General features: G+C 45.5%; 1 protein-coding gene across 3 annotated transcripts in view; it reads left to right on the forward strand.

Moving 5' to 3' along the window:
• MTUS2 (microtubule associated scaffold protein 2) overlaps positions 1-22,520 on the forward strand; it is a gene marked incomplete at both ends in the record, with an annotated part of 226,217 nt that overhangs the window by 168,676 nt on the left and 35,021 nt on the right. For 2 of the 3 annotated variants that reach the window (XM_080941223.1, XM_080941224.1), the window contains one exon: positions 16,758-16,841. The exons of the other annotated variant lie outside the window; for it this stretch is intronic. In XM_080941223.1, coding sequence (XP_080797349.1) covers positions 16,758-16,841 — 84 coding nt within the window. Of the gene's footprint in view, positions 1-16,757; positions 16,842-22,520 lie in introns of those variants that run through there. 3 annotated transcript variants of the gene reach the window in all.

Here is a 22,520-nt window from a genome sequence, read left to right on the forward strand (position 1 = left end):
CTCTCCGTCAATGAAATGAGACATTTCAAACCAGATTGGAGTCTATAAAGGTGGGTTTATTGGAAAGCAGCTCCCAGGTGGTCCCAAGGAAGGCCAGGGAAGCCATCATGGAGGGGGAGATGGAAGGGTAGGGGAAGACCAGGAGAGAAAAGCCATTTGTGCAGGGTCTGGATTCCAACAGGAAGTCTGGTTGCTAAGAGCGGAAGAGAAGACTCTGAGTGGAGGGTGCCCTGAGCAGCCATGCATCTGGACAGCGTCTGGTAGAACCCAGAAGGGACCCATGACAGGAGACTGCGTGGCTGCAGATGCAGGAGCCGAGTAGGGGCATGGAGATGGGGGAGTGGTTAGGCGGATGGAGAGATGTGTGGGAAGTAAGTTGGGTAGGTATGGGGACATGCTCGGAGGAGAGGAGCAAGAGGAAGAGAATTGATCTCTGCTTGGGGACCCCCATCAGAGAAACACCTCACGCTGAAGTAGAAACAGTTGAAAATGAGACTCCAGGAACATTGTCCTTTGGGCTGCTAGAATGCCCTGAGGTACAGGAACCATGAAGCCAGGCGGATAACGTCAGTACCCTTAAAACCATCAGCTAGCACGTTTTACCTGACATGGAGTCTGGAAAGGACTGAGTCCCTGCTATGGCCCCTCACAAGCCACATGTCATGAAGACACAGCTCTTTCCCTAATGGATTTGGCCTCATTCGTGAGATTAAATGCCAGCAGAAAGTAGATTCCCCCCCAAACAAGGGCACACTTTAAGATGGCAAAGCCTCCTCAAAAAGGGCAGCCTCAAAGAAGAGAGGCCTGGCTGGGTAGAGACAGATGGAAGGGAAGACAGCAACCCAATACCCTGATTAAGCACACTGCTGGAGCGCCGTGCTGTCCTGGGAGGCAGTGAGGTGTAGACAGACTGTTTGTTGTGGTGCATCTGTGAATAACATATAACAATAACCAATATGTTGGCTCTCTGAGTCTAGCCTTGAATGCACCAATTTGTTCTTGGGTTGGAGAGATGGCTCAGCAGTTAAGAGCACTCGTCGCTCTTACAGAGGACAGTTCCCAGTGCCCACATGAAGGCTCACAACCCCTATAACTCCAGTTCCATGGAATCCGGTGTTCCTTCTGACGTAAGTGGGCACTAGGCATGATGCATACATATATACATATGTACAGGTAAAACACTCATCCAAGTAAAATATTGTGAATCTAAAAATAGAAAAGAAAATTTGACTTCCTGTTTCATTGGCCTATTTTGCTCTCATCCCAGACAGGAAGATCATGGCAGATGGCAATCGTGTCCAAGCGACATGTAAATTGTGTGCATCTACCATGGCCCACCCCACGGAGGGCTTTGTTAGCAAAGCAACGTTGCTAAGTAGATGGGAGTACCTAAAGGAAAAGGAGGAAACATCTAATTTGATTCTGTTTGGGGATACTGTAACATAATACTTGAGCCTATATAACTTATAATGAAGATACATGTTTCTATTAGTTTTGAAGGCTAAGATATCAGGGTGATGGTGTTAATGTCTCACATGGGCGTTTTTATATTAGCACACAGGGAGGCTAAATGAAAACCTACTTTGGAGAGCCTTATAATACATGAATCCACTGTGGCCTAGATACCACCCGCTAAGTCCCCCACCTCCCAATCTGGTTGAGTTGTAGGTTAAATTTGCAATATTTGAGTTTGGGGAAATCAAATTCAAACCAGAGTAGACTTTTTCATAATCTGAGGGGTCGGGATAGCCATCCAGGTGCCCCGCTGCAGGAGAGGACGGGCAGCTTTCCTGAGGAAGAAGCAGATAAGAATGCTGTGAAGGAGAATGAATGATTCCTGAGAAGATGCCTGTAGGTTTCAGTAACAGCTCCCTGTGAGTCTCTGTGCCTGTAGGAGTCACTGCCACTCTCTGGGAATCAGCGAAGATTTGTTCTGATTGACAGCTTTAGAAGTCTCAGGCCGTTGTGTGTTACTGTGGGGTTGGTCTGTGGTGAGGGAACACATTGTGGCAGAGAGAGCTTGCTGAAGCCAGTGGCTTAGCTCATGACTGTCAGAAAGCAAGACAGAGAGGAAGGAACTGGACCCCAGTATCTGGTCAGCTTCTCGCCTGCCAAGGCTCCACCCTTTAAAAGTTCTACCACCTGCCCAATAGCACTCTGCTGGTTAATTTTTGTCAACTTGATACAGAGTTTGTGAAAAAGAAACCGGAACTGTGAGACTGCCTCTAGGCATGACCATGGGGGACTTAATAGATGATTAACATGAAAGGGTCCAGCTCACTGCAGGTGGTACCTCTGCTGGGCAGGTGATCTTGGGCTGTATCAGAAAGCAGGCTGAGCAAGCAATGAGGAGCAAGCTAGTAAGCAGCATCCCTCCATGACCTCTGCATCAGCTCCTGCCTCTAGGTTCCTGCCTTGAGTTCCTGCCTTGTCTTCCTTCCATGACAGACTAGAAGCTGGAACCTAAAATAGGCAACCCCAGCCCCAAGGTGCTTTTGGTTAGTGTTCTATCATAGCAACAGAAACCAAATTAGGACAAGCACCATGGGTTAGAGTAAAGCCTGCAATACGCAGACAAAGGGCTTTTGAGCCTGACACTGTAACTCCAGACAGCCTTCATCCTAGGCTTTCTGCTTTGTATCTCTGCCATGTCAGCCCCACTGCCCAATTTCCCCCTTTTTACAGTGACAAGAACAGCTCACGGTCTGTGTTTTAGATCAATCCAAAGGTGCTTACACTAGGGTAGAGGGGGTGCGTGCTCCCCTGGAACACCTAACAAGGGCTGTGCTGATGAAGGGGTTCTACCTTCTCTTGTCTGCAAGAAGGAAAGGAACCACAGCCCCAGGAGGCCCAGAAGTTTCCAGGTCCCTCAGCTTGTTACTGTCCTGCAGAACCACACACTGCCCACTTACAGAGAAAACACTGGTCCTTAACGTCCTTGCGTTGGGGCAACTTACTCATGAGAAACACGCAAGTAGTTCAGGGGCAGATTCGAGGCTCATCTTCAAACAATGTGACCTACATTGTATATTATTAAACCTGGAAAGGAGATAGAGTTTGAAAAATGCTTTTAAGCTAATGAACATTTTTCATGTTTTTGTTTATTACATCATGGGAAAATCCCCCAAAGTAAAGGGGGAAAATTACTGGGTGTACTTATAAAGCACCTCCTTTGTGTGGTTATATTCTATGAGAGGAAATGCGCCGAGCGAAGAGAGAGCTTTTCTTCCGGTGGAAAAGAGGTTTTCATAACGAAATGTAGCAGCACTGAGTTACATTTTCTTGTTCAGTCCTGAGGGGAAGCTCTCCCCACAGTGCCCCCTGTGTCCTCTGAGATTCATAAATCACCATCACTATGGCCCCCACTGGGTAAAGTTCACCACCGCTGTGACCCGGGATCTGACCTGCTCCTTCCATTCGATCTGGAAGGCAATAGCTTTAGAAAGAGGATGGAGTGTGTGCTTTTTACGCTCTGTGTGACGTTTTAGAACACATAGCAAATCAAATGTGCTGGTGGGGGGTGTTCATATATGATATTGCAAGCCCCTTCAAACTGTATGGATCCCCAGAAGCTTGGTGATTAAGATAAAGTCACACACACACACACACCTTACTCCCAGCAATAACTACGTTCTGCATGGTTTGTTCCTCTTAAGCCCTGATGTTTGAGGACTTGAGGACTCTGCAAAGGTGCTGACATCTTGCTGGGGGCATCTTGCAGACAGCCAGGGCTTTTGTCAGGGGCTGGGAGATCAAATGTGGCAGCTCAACCCCAGCTTCAGCCATTTGTGCTGTCTTCATTTAAGCTACTTGCCTATGACAGGTACTTCTAGATGACAAAAGACCCAAATCCCTTGCTCTAGTAATGTTGGCAATCTAAAAATATCTAGCTGAAACAATACAGTTGGGGGCTGCCCTACTGGGCTATACCACTAATGCTAAGATTCATTTAAGTCCATTCCTGGTTAGATTCATCTAAGTCTTAGTTTTTCTTTTCCTCAGGAATTCCTGGTGGCAGGGACACTACACTGACCTCTAGACTTTGAAGTCACTGCTAGTTGCTATGAGAGACAATCTCAGGGGCCTCCTAGGACAGGTTGCAGATGTGACCACCAGTGTGAGACACACCAGGTTATGCCACCATGCTCTCCTGGGGGCCACCCAGAAGGCCTTGTCTTGTCTCACAGTTTCTAGGGCTGTAGAGCATCCTCTGGAGGCAGTTTCTGCTTCCTGAGTGGTAGTGCTCATAGGTGCCTGAGATGTCCTTGTGACCTCACATGCCCTGGCAGAGGAGTTGGTCCAAAAGCAAATGTGCCAAGAACAACTAAGAGGGTTCTACTGGCTGGTTTTGTGTGACAACTTGACACACTCTGGAGTTATCACAGAGAAAGGAGCCTCAGTTGAGGAAATGCCTCCATGCGATCCAGCTGTAAGACATTTTTTTCAACTAGTGATCAAGGGGGAGAGGTGTCACCCTGAGCTGGTGGCCTCGGGTTCTATAAGAAAGCAAACTGAGCAAGCCAGGGGAAGCAATCCAGTGAGCAGCACCCCTCCATGGCCTCTGCATCAGCTCCTGCCTCCAAGTCTCTGCCCTGTGTGAGTTCCTGTCCTGCCTTCCTTTGGTGATAAACAGCATGTGGAAGTGTAAGCTGAATAAACCCTTTTCCTCCCCAGCTTGCTTCTTGGTCATGATGTTTTGTGCAGGAATAGAAACCCTGACTAAGACAGAGGTTCTTAATGCTTTCTTTGTTGGCATTTTCTTCTTGTCTTTTTATATCCTTCAGAAAAAGGCGGAGCTAGAGAGTTCCTTTAGCCTTTTCCTAGTCCCACCTTATCCCCACAGTGGTCCAGCAGTGATTGCTCTGGCCACTGATGACTGTTTATTCTCCTAAGGTTTTGTCATGGAAACAAACCTTAGTGCAGGGCTGCTGTGTGCCAGGTGAATCCATGTAGAAGCGTCAGGACCCAGAACACCACCCTGTAGTTTAGAAAGATGCTTTACCCTCTAGAAAGACACAGGGTCATCAAACCTTTCCTAATACCCTGACAAGTCAGGCTGGGTGCACTCCATCTCTCTACCTCAGGCACGGAGCCCATCTCAGTGAAGAGGAAATGTCATAAGACCTGGCCAGGCACAGAGGCCCTTGGTAAATATGATGTGGATAAAGGGACTACCTGCAGAAGACAGCTTTGAATAAATGAACTGATTGAACAAGTTTAAAATTCAATCTGAATCATGCAAGAAAAATGAAGAAAGCAGACAAGACTGTGTCAAGGTTTGAGTTTCTGCCAGGTACAGTCTGTCCTTCTATTGAAGAAAAAGCATCCTGACACTTAGATGACAAGGTAGGCCTGTTAGGATAAGAACCAGGACTTCTGCAATAGGGAGAAAGACAAGCTCCCTCCATGACAGCACACAGCTGAGGATTAATAATAGTCAAGGAGCCAGTGGGTGACAGGGCAGAGGACAGGAAGTCACTAGGAAGAGAGAACCACACTAGTGGGGGCTCTTCCTAAACAGATTTCCACAGAAGGCAGGCCAGTGTGATCAGATACGAGGGGTCTTGCTATAGCTGTCACCCAAATACAAGACCCCACACCAGGTCCAGACACATAGAGAGCTCATAGGAGGTCAGTTAGAGTTTGGGTTAGTACCAACCTACATCTGTCACAGACTGATGGATCTGTGTCTTTCTGAATGGAACTGAGAGCGTCCACAGAGGATATCAGAGAGGGATCTCAGAAAGTACAGGGAGCAGAGGACACCCTGAGTTAGTGAAGTGCTGGAAAATGTGAGTTGTGACATTGTGACATTGGTATTGCCCTGTCAAGGAGCCCTAAAGCCTCAGACACACAAGAAAATGGCAAAGTCTTCCTCTGGTCCATGTCAAAGTATTAACAGGGTGGTGTGCTGGAAAATGCCCGCCATAGCTTTCTTTCCCTACCTGCCATGTTGACAGTGTGTGCCAAAAATGTCCATGGTAGCTCCTCCTGCACACACCCAACCCTTATAGCCTGGTGACTGTTCCCATACTGAGATGACTCCCACCCAATTAGCTAAACTTGTCCCCAGGTTTCTCTGTATATAATAACCCTGCCTCCCTGTTTTATGTGTGTGCAATAACCCCTCCTCCTTGTCCAAATGTGTATAATAACCCCACCTCCCTGTCAACTCTATATAAATACGGTGAACTTCCAGAGTGCTGAAGTTTCTCCAGCAGAGAGCTTAGACCAACCCCATGAAATCCTGCCTGTCTCTGCTTTTTTCCTTTTATTCTCTCCTCTTGCCTTTCTCTCCCCCTCTCTCTTCTCTCTTCTCCTCTCTCTTGTGTGTGTCTGTTTATTCGTTGTTCCCTTGCTTCCCCCACCCCTGTCAGGTCCAAGTCTCTGGAAGCTGTACAGGATGCAGCAAGAAAGAGAGAGAAAAAGAGAAAATATTACATTGAAATGTTAGAAATAAGAGACTCAGTACATAAATAGACATCAGCAAATGGTCCCACCAATAGAATGCACCAAGTGGAAGACAGAACATTAGGGATGTAAGACAGAAGGAGTACGTTAGAACATTCAGACAATGACAAAGGTAAAATGAAACATGAATGGACTTACAAGATCAGTGGGGCTTTGTTTAAAAACAAAATTTATAGATCCCAGCAGAAAAGTCTCTAAGACTAGGAAAGAAATTTGACAGTTTTTTTCAGGTATAGAAAACATTTTTAATGCCAAACAAGACTAGACAAGGACTTTCAGGCATTGTATTATAGAGAGATCTCTATATGTTAATAATGTAGTGACCTCAATGCCAGTAGGCAAATCAACCAGAACACACACACACACACACACACACACACACACACACACACACACGCTCAAAACTCAATGAAAAATCAGAGTTAAGTGACATTGTGGTTTAAACAGACCTTGTAGACATCTACCAGGGTATTTGACACAGCAACTAAAAAGCATGTGTTCTTCCCAGACACCTAGGGCACCTTTCCTGAAGTAGCTCATGTTTGAAAATGTAAGTCAAGTGTTAAACAAATGCAATAAAACCAGGGCTGGAAAGATGCCTTATTAATTAAGAGCACTGGCTTCTCTTGCAGAGGACCTAGATTGAATTCCCAGCACCTACATGGGAAGCTCACAACCATAGTTTCAGGGACTCTGATGCTCTCTCTGGGCTACTCAGGCACTACATAGGTGTTTTTTCAGCCACACAGGCAAAACTCATATGCATAAAAATAAAAATACGAATATACTTTTAAAGCCAGAGAAGTCTCAAATAAAAACTCAATGCTTCTCAAGGTCTTCTAAGTTAAGAACAAGCCAAACCCACAATCATTGAAGAGTCAGTAATAAAGATGAAGGCAAGGGTTAACAAAATGGAAGTAAAAAGAGCAATAAAAACATCAACAAAGCACGGAGTTTGTTCTTTGGTAAGATAAGTGCGATTGATAAATCCCGAACTAACCAAAAGAAAAAGAAGATTCAATTCACCAAGGCTCTGGTGAAGAAGGAGTCATTACAACAGACACCAAGAACAGTCAGAACAGCATTAAAGCATGCTTTGAAGAGCTATTCCAGGAAACTAGGGGGTTGGGGGGGTGGATAAGTTTCTAGATCTACCCAGACTGAACTAAAGAGTTATAAACAGATTGATACTCACAGTAGGACTGAAGTAATAATAAAATGTCTTCTATCAAAATCAAACAAAAATCCGCAAAAACCCAAAGCCCGGGTGGATTCACAGCTGAATTCTACCAGATGTTTAAATTGCTGATAACCAGCTTTCCCTGAACTGGTTCATAAAACAAGAGAATACAATACAAAGGAATGCTTCTAAGTTAATTTTTATAAGGCCAGTATTTTCCTAATATTAAAACAAGATAATGACATAATAAAGGAAGAGGTTAAAGAAAGAAAAATAAAATTATAGGCTAATTTTTCTGCTGCACAAAGAATCAAATATTGTCAATAAAATACTTGCAAACTGAATTCAACTCCTTATGAAAATTATCCAACCACCACCACATGGGCCACATTCCACTAAGTGTGATGGTTCACTGTACCCATCCAGCCATCTTTCTGGTCCCCAGTTAAGTTTTCTTTATCCTCAAAGAAGAATAAAATTAGCCAGATGCGTTGGTGCACAACTTTAATCCCAGCACCCAGGAGGCAAAGGCAGATAGATCTCTGTGAGTTTGAGGCCAGCCTGGTCTACAGTTTACACAGGTAGGTCCAAGACAGCCTAGGCTACACCCTGTCTCAACCCCCTCCACCCTGTCAAAGAAAGAACATCATCATTTCATAGAGGAGTGGGTAAAACTGAAGATCATTTGTATAAGTCAAACTCAGGACAACTCAAGCATGTTTTCATTGATTTGCAGACCCTGGATTTTCTATAGATACACAAAAATATTTGTGTGTCCATATAACCCAGTTGTGTGTGTGATGTGCAAGATAAAAGGAAACTTGGGAAGATGACTCATGGGGAGATGGGAAGGAAATGGAAAGGGGGAGGGGAAATTAAGGCCTGTCACTGGACCTCCATGAATAAGGAGGGCAGAAGAGAGGGAAATTCAAGCACTGTGCTACTCAATGTTCATGGAATGATGTCTTAACTACTGTAAATGTCATTTGGTGGTGCTAGTACAGGACTTAATTTCCATTTTTAGATGTTCACCCTGGCAACTGGGTGGGGGATAGGATGACAAGAGAGTCTCAAGGGAGTGACAGGTCAGTTTGGAGGCCTAGACTTGGTGACAATGACGGGATTTGTTAGGTAGTGTTGCTATCTTATGATGGACACATGGGCATAAAAGGTACTTAGGGAGGAAAGGATTCACTTGGCTTATGGGTTGCTGTTCATCACTGACGGAAGCCAACGCCAGAACTGAAGCAGACACCATGGAGAAATGCTGTATACTGGCTCTCTCCTCTGGTTTGTGCCCCTACTTTTCTCATAGATCCCAGGCCCACCTGCCTAGGGATGACACCACCCACAGTGGGCTGAGCCCTCCTTCATCAATTAGCAGTTAAGAAAATGTTCCTCAGACATAAACATATTTGCTCTGGTCAATTCTTTAGGCTAGTTCTTCAGCTGAGGTTCCGTCTTCCCAGGCGACTCTAGGTTTGTTTTAAATTGACAGCTGAAACTAACTATGACAGACACTTACAGCGAAGGCTGTGTCTGATAAATAGAGTGTAAGTTAAAAATATTGGTCTGGGGAGTGTGTAAAATGCTTGTTACACTCAAGGCTCTCTGTGTTGAAGCACCAGCACTATATACATGTTGTTAAAGCAGCAGTGTGTCTGTCATGCCTAACATTGTTACCATTCTAGCATAGTTACATCATATTGCAGATGTGGCTCCTGTCATGGCCACAGGGCCAACTGGAAGCTGGAGTCATTCATTACCACTAGTTAGCATCACACTAGAGGACTGAGCTGCGTATGGCCAACCCAAGGAAAGATACAAATTCAAGTGCTGTGGTAAACAAAGTTTCTGCCGAGTATGTATTGGTTTCATATCATTATAAAGTCGAAAACTGTAAGCGGAGGCCTTGTCAGTCAGGGAACACACGCTTGTTAGATCATGCTTGGGAAAGCCCAGTGAAAGGAGAAATTAAAGTGGGGAGAACCGTCTTGACTGTAGGCTCAAGGTGAGTGAGCCAACATGCTATGTCCTGGAATGAAGAAAACTGGACCCATCCTCCACTGAGGTACAACCTAAGCCACAGACGTATTAAACATATTAAAGCTTTTCCATATTAAACAAGCCTCCTATTCTTCATAGCAAGGCTGGGCTTATTAATCAGGTCGCCTGAAATCTGTGTTTTTAATGAGGCTACCAGCTATGCTGTGTGGCAACTCAACAGCCCCTTTGGGGATGTCCCTCAGCCACACACACACATACACCTTGTTTTGCTTAACAGGCTGTTTTCAGAAGACAGGAGCATAACTCTTTTTGACAGAGTGTATCGATATATTCATCATGTAGGGAGAATGTTGTCAGGTCAGGTTTGCAAAGTATGATGGCTTTCTGGCCTTTGGGAAAAAAAAAAAAAATTGGTACCTCGAAAATTGTATCATTAGTACATCAGGAAAGGGGGTGAAATGCCTTTGTTGACATCTCTTGCTGTCAGATGTAAAATGGGACAAATAACCTGCTTTGTGCTTCTGTACTGACATAGTTCAGGATTTTGCTTTACAAGCTCCAGGAAACAAATTGGAGTTGTTTGCAGACTAACAACCAGGAGGTACTGTGTGGTTGTGCCCAGCTGTGGTGAGGGTGTTATTCAGACACTGTACTAATCGATTTGCCGTTGGCGTGTTAAAAATGCCAGGGCTGAGAACATTAGAAAGAGTTTATTTTGGCTTCCGTTTCTGGAGGGATAGGGTCTATTGTGGAGCTGGAGAGATGATTCGTTGGTTAAAAGCACTTGCTGTTCTCCCAGAGAACGCAGGTTGGGTTCCTAGAACTCACTGGGGCACCATTCATAACTCTCTTAGCTCTGGAGTTATAAAGCCGGCTTGATCTAGATCTTTATAGAGTTTCAGGCCCGCCAGGGCTCCGTACTGATGATACCCTGTCTTTAAAAAGTCAGACTTTTATAAAGTTTTTTTATGTGTATGAGTACCTGTATATACATACATATGTGCACTGTCTATAGGGACCGGAGAGGGAACCAGATCCCCTGGAACTGAAGTTTCAGATGGTTGTGGGTCACCATGTGGGTGACAGGAACCAAGCATGTCCTTCGCAAGCATAACCGGTACTCGTAACCGCTGAGCCATTTCCCTAGAGCCAGCATCCCAAGCCTTTTAAAGAGCCAAAACCAGCTTGTCCCTGCTTTCAGGAGCCAGTGAAGCCACAGCTCCAATTGTGTCAAAACTCAGTTGTCCAGGCCTTTTCCTGTTTGCCTTGGAAAGGCTAAGCCTCCTCAGATATGGAAGCATGTGTGTGTGTGGGGGGGGGGGGTTCCTTGTGGTTTTATTTTGTTTGCTGTACTGGGAATTGACTTTGGGGCTCACATAGGTGCATGCTCTAACGCTGAGCTAGACTGGCAGGCCTGGAGAACTCTTTTTCAGAATGTAACACCTTTCAGGACACCCCACTTCGCCACCATTGTAAAGGACCAATTTCTCCAAGTTTCAGTGACACTGTTGCTCTAGCCAGAGTCAAGCCCCAGCTTCCAAAGTTCCCCCAAAGAAAAAGCTGCCTCCTCTTTACCAGCCCAAGGCCACAGCCTGATTTCCTTCTCAAAGGATATTTTTCAGTGGGAAGGATCTAATGCTTTAAGGGGCGCCTCCTTCCTCCCCATGGTCCTCAGGAGACGACAATGTCACTCAATGGAATTTAATTGCCATCTCCACCCAGGATCCTACCCAGCAAGGAGGAACGACCAAGTCTGTGGCAGAAAACGTGCATGAGAGCCGCTGATAACTTGAGCCAGACATCAGGAAAGACAGACAGATGAGCTGAGTGTCCACATGAAATTACTCTGAAGGATAAGGCTGCAGGGTGCTGAGTATCTGAGGAGGCTAAATAGCGTTCCCTGAAACATGTGTGCATGCTATAAGACAAATGGCCAGAGAAAGCAAATGCAGCCTTCAGCAACAGCCTTCATGGGTTCTACTGCAGTACCATGATTTTATTCTAAATCAGCACCCCAAAGCAAGGCTGCCCTTCCAGGACAAAGTATATGGCAAAGAATTGAAATAATAAAGAAGGTTATTGCTAGAGAGATGGCTCGGTGGTTAAGAGCACGGACTGCTCTTCCGGAGGTCCTGAGTTCAATTCTCAGCAACCACATGGTGGCTCGTAACCATCTGTAATGGGATCTGATGCCCTCTTCTGGTGTGTCTGAAGAGAGTGACAGTGTACTCACATAAAAATTAAAATAAAGAAGGTTATTACTATCTAGCTGAGGTTCATACCCAAGCTCTCAGGCATGCTATTATGCTGAACGCCTATATATAAATCTCGGCGAATAGTTGCAGAAACCTAGACACCACGTGCTTCCTGACACACTCACACCTGTTTGAGTCACTCACACTGTTGGCCCCCAGGTTTGAGCTTGAACCCAACCCAGACCTGAGAACAAATGGCTGAGGGTTAGAGAGAAGCCGAGAGGCAGGCCCAGCTTGCAGGCTTTCTGCGTGACAGTGGGGCAGGTCTGCACAAGCAAATAGTTCTTATGAGGTAGGCATTAGAGGCCAAAGACACATCACCATTTTATTGTTTGTTTGGTGGCATTGTCCTTAGGTAAGAAGAGTCTGTAGTTTTTAACCAGTACATTCCAAAGGAAGACTTTGCTTTAGAACACTTACAAAAGGGGTGGGTATTAAAAGGAGAGAAAGAAAAAACAAGATGACTTTCTGATTTCTTAAGATTTAACTAGAGCTGTGGAGGAGCCAAACTAACCTTACCCCTAAACCGCTGAACCTTTTTTATTGTTCGCTTTGAAAAGGGTTCAAACTCAATTGATCAGTTCAGATCAGATCTTACTCAATTCAATCTGCTCTGTAAGCCAGGCCAATCTTGCACTTGCAATCCTCCTGCCTCAGCTTCCCAAACACCCTGGTCACAGTCCCTTGCCACCAATCCAATCAAAGTCCTGGTAATTACTAAGTCTGGGTGATAAAGTTATTGAGGAGCCTGGGTGGTGGCACACACCTTTAGCCGGAGCACTCGGGAGGCAGAGGCAAGTAGATCTCTGAGTTTGAGGCCAGCCTGGTCTACAGAGTGAGTTCCAAGAGCAAAAACTCTGTCTTGCAAAACCAGAAAGAAGGTGACTGAAGAGAGTTTGGCCTGAAGAAAACATCCCAGCTAGGGCGATTAGCCTGTGTGGTAGCCTTCTGTTGTCCTCCAATTCCTTCTAAGCTTGTGGTGCAGGGACTGTTGGCCTCTGTGTGTGTGTGTGTGTGTGTGTGTGTGTGTGTGTGTGTTCTTAAAAATGCACAGAAACTTTTACTATCAAAGCTGTCTTTTTCAGTGTGCTGATTGTTTAGAGTCTCACAGTGTAGCTCAGGCAGACCTGGAACTCACCATGCAAGTTGGCGGGGAACTTGCAATCCTCCTGCCTCAGCTTCCTGACAGTTAGAATTACAGGCATTGGCCACCACTCTTGGCTTTAAATGCTTTACCTATTTTTAAATACATGGTTTAGTATTATTAAACACATTTGTGTTCTTTTGCAATATCTCTGTGTGTGTGTGTGTGTGTGCACAATGTCTTGTGATCTTGTAAAAACAAAACAAAACAAAACAAAAACTGAAACTGAAACTCTGTGTGACTGCTAAGCAGACCTTCACCCACCCCCTCCTGCCAAGGCTCCCACGCACTCTATATCCTCTCTGAATTTGCTGACTCCAGATAGCTCAAACAGTCCCACCCACATTGAGACAATTTGGGAGACATCATTGGAGACGTCATTGGAGACGTCTGTTAATCCCTGAGCCTCTGGGGACCCCGTTGCCTGACGTGGGCTTTCTGTCACATGTTCTTACATGTAGCTCTACATGTCCCGTTAATGTCTTACATCTTAACCCAGGGTGTGAGCTTTAGTTTAGTAATAAGCCTTGGCCACTGTGCTGGCTTCTGCAGTACATGCCTCAGCCTTGCAGGGACATTTCCAGCCTCCCTCTTCTTTCCTATGCTAATTATGGGCTCTCCTGGGCCTTGCTCTCCTCCTCATTCCCCACCTCAGCCTCACTCCAGCCTGAGAACACAGATTTAGCTTGGCCCACATAATGTATTCCAATGTGGGAATGGTTCCACGAAGGTCTTAAGAGATACGGAACAAAAGAAAGTTTTCGAAAGCATCAGGGGTTCACGTGAAAGTAGGGAAATCTCTGCTATGGTCTCAGATGTGACCTGGTGACAATTCCTAGCTTTCGAGTTGGTGAAAGCTAGGAGTTGGTTAGGACATTCCAGAAAGTCTCATATGACAGTCCAAGGTCATTGGGTCAACCACAGAGAGAGAAAACAGACGTCTAAGGCTAGCTCAACGATTTGACCCTGGATCTGCAACATTTTTGACTCAGCATGATTTCTTATCAGTCAACTAACCTTATAGAATCTTTAACATGTTTTCGGCGATTTTGTTTTTGTGTTTTGTTTGTTTGTTTTTAAGTATGTTTTACTCATGATATTGTCCTCAGAGTTTAACTGTACAGTAATGCACATCAAATCTCCCTTTTGAGGTTGGTAGTATGGCTCAGTGGTAGAATGCCTATGGATCTATCAACATTTTTTTCTCCCTTGTATTATTATACAAGTACAAGTGATATTATTACACATGTTCTTTTAGCCTTCTTCAGCTGAAAGACACTTGGGGTGCTTTTGCCTCCTGTCCACACTGCTCTGAATAAAGTGTGCAAGACCACTGCTTTGTACACAGTGATTTTTCTCCCATGGTTTTAAAAGTCCAGGGAAGTCTTGACTCAGGTTGAAGGTCAGGGTGAGTGAGCATCCCCCCCCCCCGAAAGTCCTGCCCATCTCCCCTCCACAGAAACCTCGTGTCTTAGTTACTTTTCCATTGCTACGGGTAATCACTATGGCCAAGGCAACTGATACAAGAAAACATTCAATTGAGGATGTGCATACAGTTTCAGAGGATGAGAGTCCATCACCATCATGGTGGTTGGCATAGCAACAGGCAGGCAAGCATGGCACAGGAGCAGTAGCCGAGAGCTTACATCTAACCCACAAGCAGGAGACAGAGACTGTGTGAGACTAGGCCTGGCATGGGCTTTTGAAACCCCAATGCCCACTCTCAAATGACACACAGCCTCCAAGACCACACCTGCTAATCCTTCCCAAACAGTCCCACCATCTGTGGCCCAGGCTTTCAGATATATAAGCTTCTTGGGACCATTCAGACCACCACACCTAGCTCCCCACTCCCCATAGCCTGGACTGTGCGTGGTCCCTGCCTTTCCCGTGGACATTTTATTTGAAAGCAAACTGGAAAGCGTTCTTAATAAGAAAACACAGACGGGGAGACTCAGAGTGAAAATGATCTCATCCTCCCGCTTCCCAGTCCATGAGCATTGGCTGCTGAGACAGAGTATATCTCTAAGACAGCATTTTAAAGCTGTGTGTGCATATGCACATGGTGTGTGTGTGTGTGTGTGTGTGTGTGTGTGTGTGTGTGTGTGTGTTACATGCTATGTGGATACCATGCCTGTAAAAAGTACATTTTACCCCCTGAGTCTTAAAGGGGTCTAGCAGGCAGACCACGGCAAACAAGGCTCTCACAAGGTTTTGTCCTTTTGGTCCTTCATATGGCCACTGACTCATTCCTGAGATTGAATGACAAAGTCCAATTATCAAAACACCAAGATCCAGCAATAAGAGTCCATTAACCTAATAACTAAAATACCCAGCCAGAACTGAGCAACACGCCCTAGCTCATTCTGACACAGAACTCCCCTTTCCCTCTTAAAATCAACACCTGCAAGGCTGTTTGCTAATGCTTCTGCCCTGTTCAGATTCAGCCACCTTATCCCTCTGCCTTGCTTAATAAAGCATCATTTTTACATTTGGTTTGTGCTTGGATGTAGGTGTTTGGGTGTGGTCTGTGCCTAACCTGGGGTCCAGAGGGGAGTATCCCACAATGCACAGGTCCCTTTAGACCTGGAGGTACCAGTAACTGTGAGCCACCCCATGTAGGTGCGAGGAACAGAACTTGGGTCTTCTGAAAGAGCATCACGTGTTCTTAAGCTGTTTTTTCAACTCTGTAATTTTGTGGTTTTCCTGATGATAAGTTCTAAGGTAGCTTGCAGCAAGTTTTCAGTAGCGAATCTCGTAAATATTTCCTTATTTTATTTTCCAGGTAGCATAAATACATTTTAAAATACAAGGTCTTCTCTTTTGTTTTTCTTTTGAAGAAAACTTTTGCCTCCTGCCTCTTTTCTTCACTGTCTTTTAAATTTACAAATTACAAGTTGACTAGGAAGTTCAAATTCCCTAAGACTTTTAGGTCATTTGCTTAGGGGAAATTGGCTGCCCCCCCCAACCCCGGTTTCAATCTTAAGTACTAAAGATATGTGAATCGCTTGTGTAGGGCAGTGATCTTACAGGCATAAAAATTATATTTTACAAGTAAAGATAATTTCAAATGAGGCCCAAGCAATTGTTCAGGGCATGAGGATTTACACATGAGCCAAGAAACCCCCCTCGACACTCCCTCCCCCCCACCCCCCGTTGGCAGTGGACTGGGCAGAGAGAGACCTTGTCATTGGTCGTGTTTATAAATGTATTTACTCCTTAGCGAGACAGGCAGTCAGGGCTGGCGCGCCTCAGCCCACCCTCCATTCCTGGGTCCCTTAGGGTCTCCTTTTGTGTGTGCCCTGAGTCCTCTCTAGGCGTGTCTACGCGGTACGGAGTCGGTGTTGTGCCCAGAGCAGCCGGGCTGTCTGCTCAGGGAGATGCCACTGTCAAAGGCTAGGTAGTCAGGCGACAGCTCATCCGCAGAGGTCTGAGGATTCCCAGAAACTAGGTGGCCCTGGGCTTTGCTGCTGCTGCTGCTGCCTCCGCTGCTGCGCTGCCTGCCTATCTCCCGCCCCACTCCCTCCCCTCCCTCGCGGGAGGATTTGCCAGCCGCCCCGCCCTCTCCTCCTCTCTGCAATCGCTGAAGTTATCGGGAGAAATAAGGTAGTCGGGAGACCACATGGAAGTTGTGACAGCTCCCCGGGGCGTGCCTTTGGGAGCCAGCCCCTCGGCTTAGGGACCGCAGCTGATTCACTGAATGCAGGTGCTGCGGAGCCAGCCTACCAGGATGGGCCACCACTGCTGCAAGCCTTATATCTGCCTTCAGTGCCTGGACAAAACGGTACTTGGCCTTTCCTCTCTTCTTTCCCCATCCCCCTCCTTGGTCTGGGCAGAGAAGGTGCGAGCATCCACCTCTGGCCCCCGCCTCTCTCGCATGCCTGAGTGCTTTGTTGGTGAGCAGGAAGCTCCCGGTTCTCCTTCCAGGGTGCTGGATCGTGAGTGGTGCTTACAGAAAAGCATTTATTCTCCCGGGCTCTGCAGAGCCTTACATAATGTTATGTTCCTGCAGGCTCAGATGAAACTGTTGCATTTTGCAAAGTAGGAAGGTCTTGAAATTCAAACTGCCAGGGGAATCCTGGGAAGGCTCTTCGTGCATTTCTGTACCTGGGAAACCTAAGATGATCTGGTGTGGGAGGGAGGTCAGCGAGGCAAAATGTTTTCCATAAGCCAAACTGGAACTTTAAAAGTTTCTCACTCTGGATTTAAAGAGCATCTCAAGCGGTTGATGAAGAGAGAAGGCACAGGGGTCTAGTTTGTTCTGTGACTGTCCTGTCAGAAAGGGGTGACATGGGGACCAACACCTGATGAGCCAGGGAGTCTGAGGTGTTGACTAGAAAAAAGATGCACAGACAGAGAACCAAAATTGACTTAGAGAAAGCACTGGCTGTGAATCCACACAAAGCCTAGCTTTGCTGGCGGCCGCTTCCTGAGGATGTAGTGCTCATAATTCCACCTCTAGATAGCTACCATCAAGAACTATTCTCTGTGATATATATTTCATCAAAGAGGCATGAAATGGAATCTCGTGGGACACGGGAAGCCTGAAATTGCCTCCTTTTTTACCATATGGCATGTTCTAGAAGATAGCTTGAGGTCTAATATTCGACCAGATGAAGAGGAAATATATGGTTTAATTTAAAACTCATTACAGGGCAGTCCCTGGGGACCATTTCTGTGGGTTCAGCTCATGACCCCTGACTTCCCGTGGGTTCACACACCATCTCAGAAAACTAAACTGTCCCTTGAAGCTCACTTTGAACTTTTGTTCTGGGGCAGGCATTTCAGGGAATTTGGCTTTTGTTGGCCAGAGTCAGAACTTAAGTTGTATGTGTGTGTGTGCATGTGCCTGTGTGTGCCTGTGTGTATGTCTCTGTGTGTGTGCTTGTGTGTATGCCTATGTGTGTGTCTCTGTGTGTGCCTGTGTGTGTATGTGTGGCTGTGTGTGTGGCTGTGTGTGTGCCTGTGTGTGTGTGCCTGTGTGTATGTGCCTGTGTGTGCCTGTGTGTGTGGCTGTGTGTGTGCCTGTGTGTGCCTGTGTGTGTGTCTGTGTGTGCCTGTGTGTGTGCCTGTGTGTGTGTCTCTGTGTATGCCTGTGTGTGTGTGCCTGTGTGTCTGTGTGTGCCTGTGTGTGTGGCTGTGTGTGTGCCTGTGTGTGCCTGTGAGTGTGCCTGTGTGTGTGTGCCTGTGTGTCTGTGTGTGCCTGTGTGTGTGGCTGTGTGTGTGCCTGTGTGTGCCTGTGAGTGTGCCTGTGTGTGTGCTTTCAAGAAATCAACATACAGGAAGTATCTATATATTCACCACCAGAGCCACCCTTCCAAAAAATGTGTCTGCAAAGGGGACTCAGAGAGCTTTATAAGAATCCTTTGCTAAAGGGAAAGAGAATCCATGTGCACGGTAATATTGTAAAGGTGGTATTCCTGAACTCAGGCCCAAAACTTCCAGAAATAAAGCCAGGCACAGAGATAGAGTCTGTAACCTCAACTCCGAGGTGGGTAAGACTGAGAAATCAAGGCCACAAGGTCAGCATAATAAGCAACTCTCCATAGATAGATAGATAGATAGATAGATAGATAGATAGATAGATAGAGATAAATAGACTATTTTTATCTTTTAGACTCTAGACTGTGCCAGTGTCGTGGTGTGTACCTTTAATCCCAGCACTCAGGAGGCAGGGACAGGCAGATCGTTATGGTTTTGTGGTCAGCCTGGTCTACCAAGCCAGTTCCAGGTTGGACTACATAGTAAGACACTTACATTACTATTGCTTTTAAGGATGTTGGAAAATAATTTGTTGTTATTCAGCTCTTTAGAAGCATGACTTTTGAGGAGCTGTCATTTGTTTTAGCTTTGAAACCCCAAATTCAGTACTTCTGGTTTTTTGTGATCAAAATGCAAGATGACAAACTGCATTAATAGACCGTTTCATTACTCTCATACCCGTATTTCTTGATTTTTTTTCCTTTGCCATGTTTCAGAATAGTTTTCCAGCATAGGGTTTAACAGCAGCATATTGGGCGCCTTTTAAAGAAGTGGGGACTTCTTTTAAGATCACAGCAGGTGCTGTTTTGCTGTTGCATGCTCTTTAGGATCCCTTCACAAAAAGTGTGCCCAAGTCCTTCCTTCACTCCATAGCTAACCCTCTGCAAAGCCTTACACAGTAAGCCCCGCCCTCTGCTAATCCTCCCACAGTAAGCCCCGCCCTCTGTTCATCCTCCCATAGTAAGCCCCGCCCTCCCTTAGTCCTCACCTCCCAGCATCAACATAGTTTGGAAAGTGTCAGGGTAAAGTAAAAGTCATCAGGAAGTTTTCCTGATAGCAGTAGCCCAGCTTGTTATCCCTCCAATAATAAACCTTTCCTACTACATCACTTAACTATGAGAGAGGATATGTGAACTTAAGAGATAGTATTTGGGGGGGAGGGGTTACACAGTAGCTAAGATTTTTTTTTTTCTTTAATGGTGAGATCTGAAAGTAACTTTGTGTTTCTGAAAGGAGGGTAGAAAAGCAGCACCTGGAGACAGCTCTCTGTCACGGTGGACCAGGAAAAACTGTATGGTCTTCCCAGAGAGCAAAAGGAAAACAAAACTGCTAAGCAAGAAAATGTTTTCTTTAAAACTATCCACGTGGGGCTGGAGAGGTGGCTCCGTGGCTAAAACACTGGCTGCTCTGCAGAGGACCTGGGTTCTAGCCTCAGCACCCACAGGCTGACAGACAACTGTAACTGGTTCCAGTAGATCCAATGTCCTTTTCTGACCTCCTCAGGCACTGCATGTAGATACTGAGCATACATACACACATGCATGTAAAATAAAAAGAAGTCTTTAAAAGCTATCCCTGCCTCTTGTCTTCCGCTTGCCTCAGGCTTCCCAGTTAGCCATAGCTGCTGCAAACTATCTCAGAATGATTTAGAAACATGACCAGCCTTCCACTAATTCTCTTGCGCGTCCACATTTTCCAGAGAAATTACAGGTCGTATAGACATCCATGACACACACACACATGTAACACAGAGTTACAGATTAGAGGATAATAGAATGAAGGTTCTGGCCACTCTGTGACTGGGAAACAAGGTGAGAAAGAATCAGAGGCGAGGCTCGTGAGCAGGTGAGGTAAAGGTTTTGAATTATGCATCGGGATAGGGTGGGGTTTTGTTAAACTGACCTGGAGTGGGGACAGAGTTGCAGAGCAGAGAGTTCACCAGGAAAGCGCTTTTGCACACAAGGGTAGTTCTCACTTAAAGTAAACTCTGTGGAAGACAGAATACAGAGAGTAGAGAACTCTGCAGCCTGGAAGCCAGACTTGCGCTTTCTTAACTTGTATTAATGGGAAAGTTTGGATCTGCCAGGGGCTTGTTGTTCTTTGGTTTTGGCTCTGGGTTTCATTTTATTTGGGGGAAGGTTATTTTGTTGGTGGTGGTGTTTTGATGTTTGCTTGCTTGCGTGCTAGTTTTTTTTTTTTTTTTTTTTTTTTTTTAGCAGAGATGCAATCTGATCGTCTTGCTCATACTTTGGGGAAGGTAAATTAAAGGAAGGGAGAATCCACAAAGAGCCAAAAGTGTCTTAAGTACAACACAAACATATTAAAAGTCCCTTTGCTGGCTTCTTTCTGCTGGGTGCACTCTGGGATGTTCCTGCCTTGCATGTTCGATTAGCATTCCTTGGCCTTGTCAGTCTCTGTTCGATTAGCATTCCTTGGCCTGGTCAGTCTCTGTTTCCAGTTGCTTGCTAACCATCCAGATGTGGATACCCTTGTTATCTTCCTGCTAGGATGATGCTCCCTCATTAGCCACCGTCTCCCGGGTAAACAAGATGTTTCTTTTAACTAGTGATTCTCCCAGCATGCACAGGGACAAAGACTGGACCGACCTTTCTAAGTTCAGTCACTCTGGTTTCTTCTAATTCAGGGTTTGACTACATTGTTCACACAATTAGACACTGAAGTGTGTGGAAGAGTATTAGATATGAGCAGCACTTTGTGTTGAGTGGGGTTCTTGTTAAACTGCATTTCAGAGTAGAAAAGTGGGTCATTTTACAAGCACACTGTTAATTAGTTGAGCAGGAAATAAGACTTATTGATTACCTCAAACATTGTGTCAGCACTATTCTAAAACTGTGGCAGAAAGAAAACTATAGGTTGCCTCATACATATCTCTAGGGATTCTCCCCAGAGTTCTATTATAAGTCTGGCCATATTATTTCATATTCACGCTGAAAATGAAAATTCACAGAAAGCCACAGAAATTACTGCAAAGATACACGCCGGCTATGACCCATTTGCCTGAAGATACCAAGGAAAATATCTTTCCAGCATGGCACAGTTTACCAAGTTAAGCCGGACTTATGGGTAGGAAGAGGCAGTACTGTTTCAGGGAGGGAGCTCTCGACTTCTTTGCAGCTTAGTATAGAAGTGTGCCATGTGTGAAATTTAACTGACAGTAGAAAGAACCCAGTTATTTTCTCAAATACCAGAATACTAAGAAAGACCCCCTCCCCTCTTTGTTCTCTGAGGCAGGGTCTTACCATAGCCCAAGCAGCCAGAAACCTGCAACATCTGCCTCTGCCTCCCAAACTCTGGGATTACAGGTATGTGCCACTGCTCCTGAGTCATCCTATCTCTTACTTTATTCCTTGTGCTGTCTTTGGTTTGGCTTGGGAGCATCGTGGCCTACATCATATGGTTGGTGCCTGTGATTAACACTGACATAGACCAGGCTAGAACTCTCGGAGAAAGGCTGCAGATATGGCTCAGCAGTTAAAAGCACTTGGCTCTTCTTGCAGAAGACCTATCTTACTTCGCAGCACCTACTTTAAGTGCCTCACAACTGCCTGGGAGTCTAGCTCCAGGGGACCTAATGCTTCTGACCTCCACAGGCACCTGCATTTGCACATTCTCACACATGTACACATAAGTAAATTTGATATAAATACGTCATTTTAAAAAAATAAGCAAAAAAATAGTTATTATATTAAGAGTTCTTGGACATACACACAGACAGACAGACAAACACAGGCTTAGAAGCATGCTCAGACTACAGTGAATTTTCATCATTTGCCCTTTGTACCTCTTACAGACAAATAAGAATTCTTCCAGTGAGAACCACAGGACAGGAAGTTACAAAGAAAAAAGACAATGGTAGGGTGATAAAGATTCCCAGAAGCCCCTGATGCAACTTTGTATCACAGGTTCTCTTGGCCTCTGCCTAGGTCGTTCCCTTCACAGACCCTTTTTGTTTCTCCTCTGGCCTCGGTTTAAATCTCCAAGACATCCTAGCCTCTTGGGCTTTCTCATACTCTTCTATAATTGCTGGTATATCCGCTTACTGAGATACTGGTTTATTGGAAGCCCAAAATGCCACTTTCCTGGCACACAGTAGGCACTCAGTTAGTGTCTGGTAGTGTATAGGCTTTCTATTTCTAGATTCACTGGAGGGAGAGCCATTCAGAGATACTGAGATACAACC

The sequence above is a fragment of the Micromys minutus genome (assembly GCF_963924665.1).
Source record: "Micromys minutus genome assembly, chromosome: 29".
Taxonomy (NCBI): domain Eukaryota; kingdom Metazoa; phylum Chordata; class Mammalia; order Rodentia; family Muridae; genus Micromys; species Micromys minutus.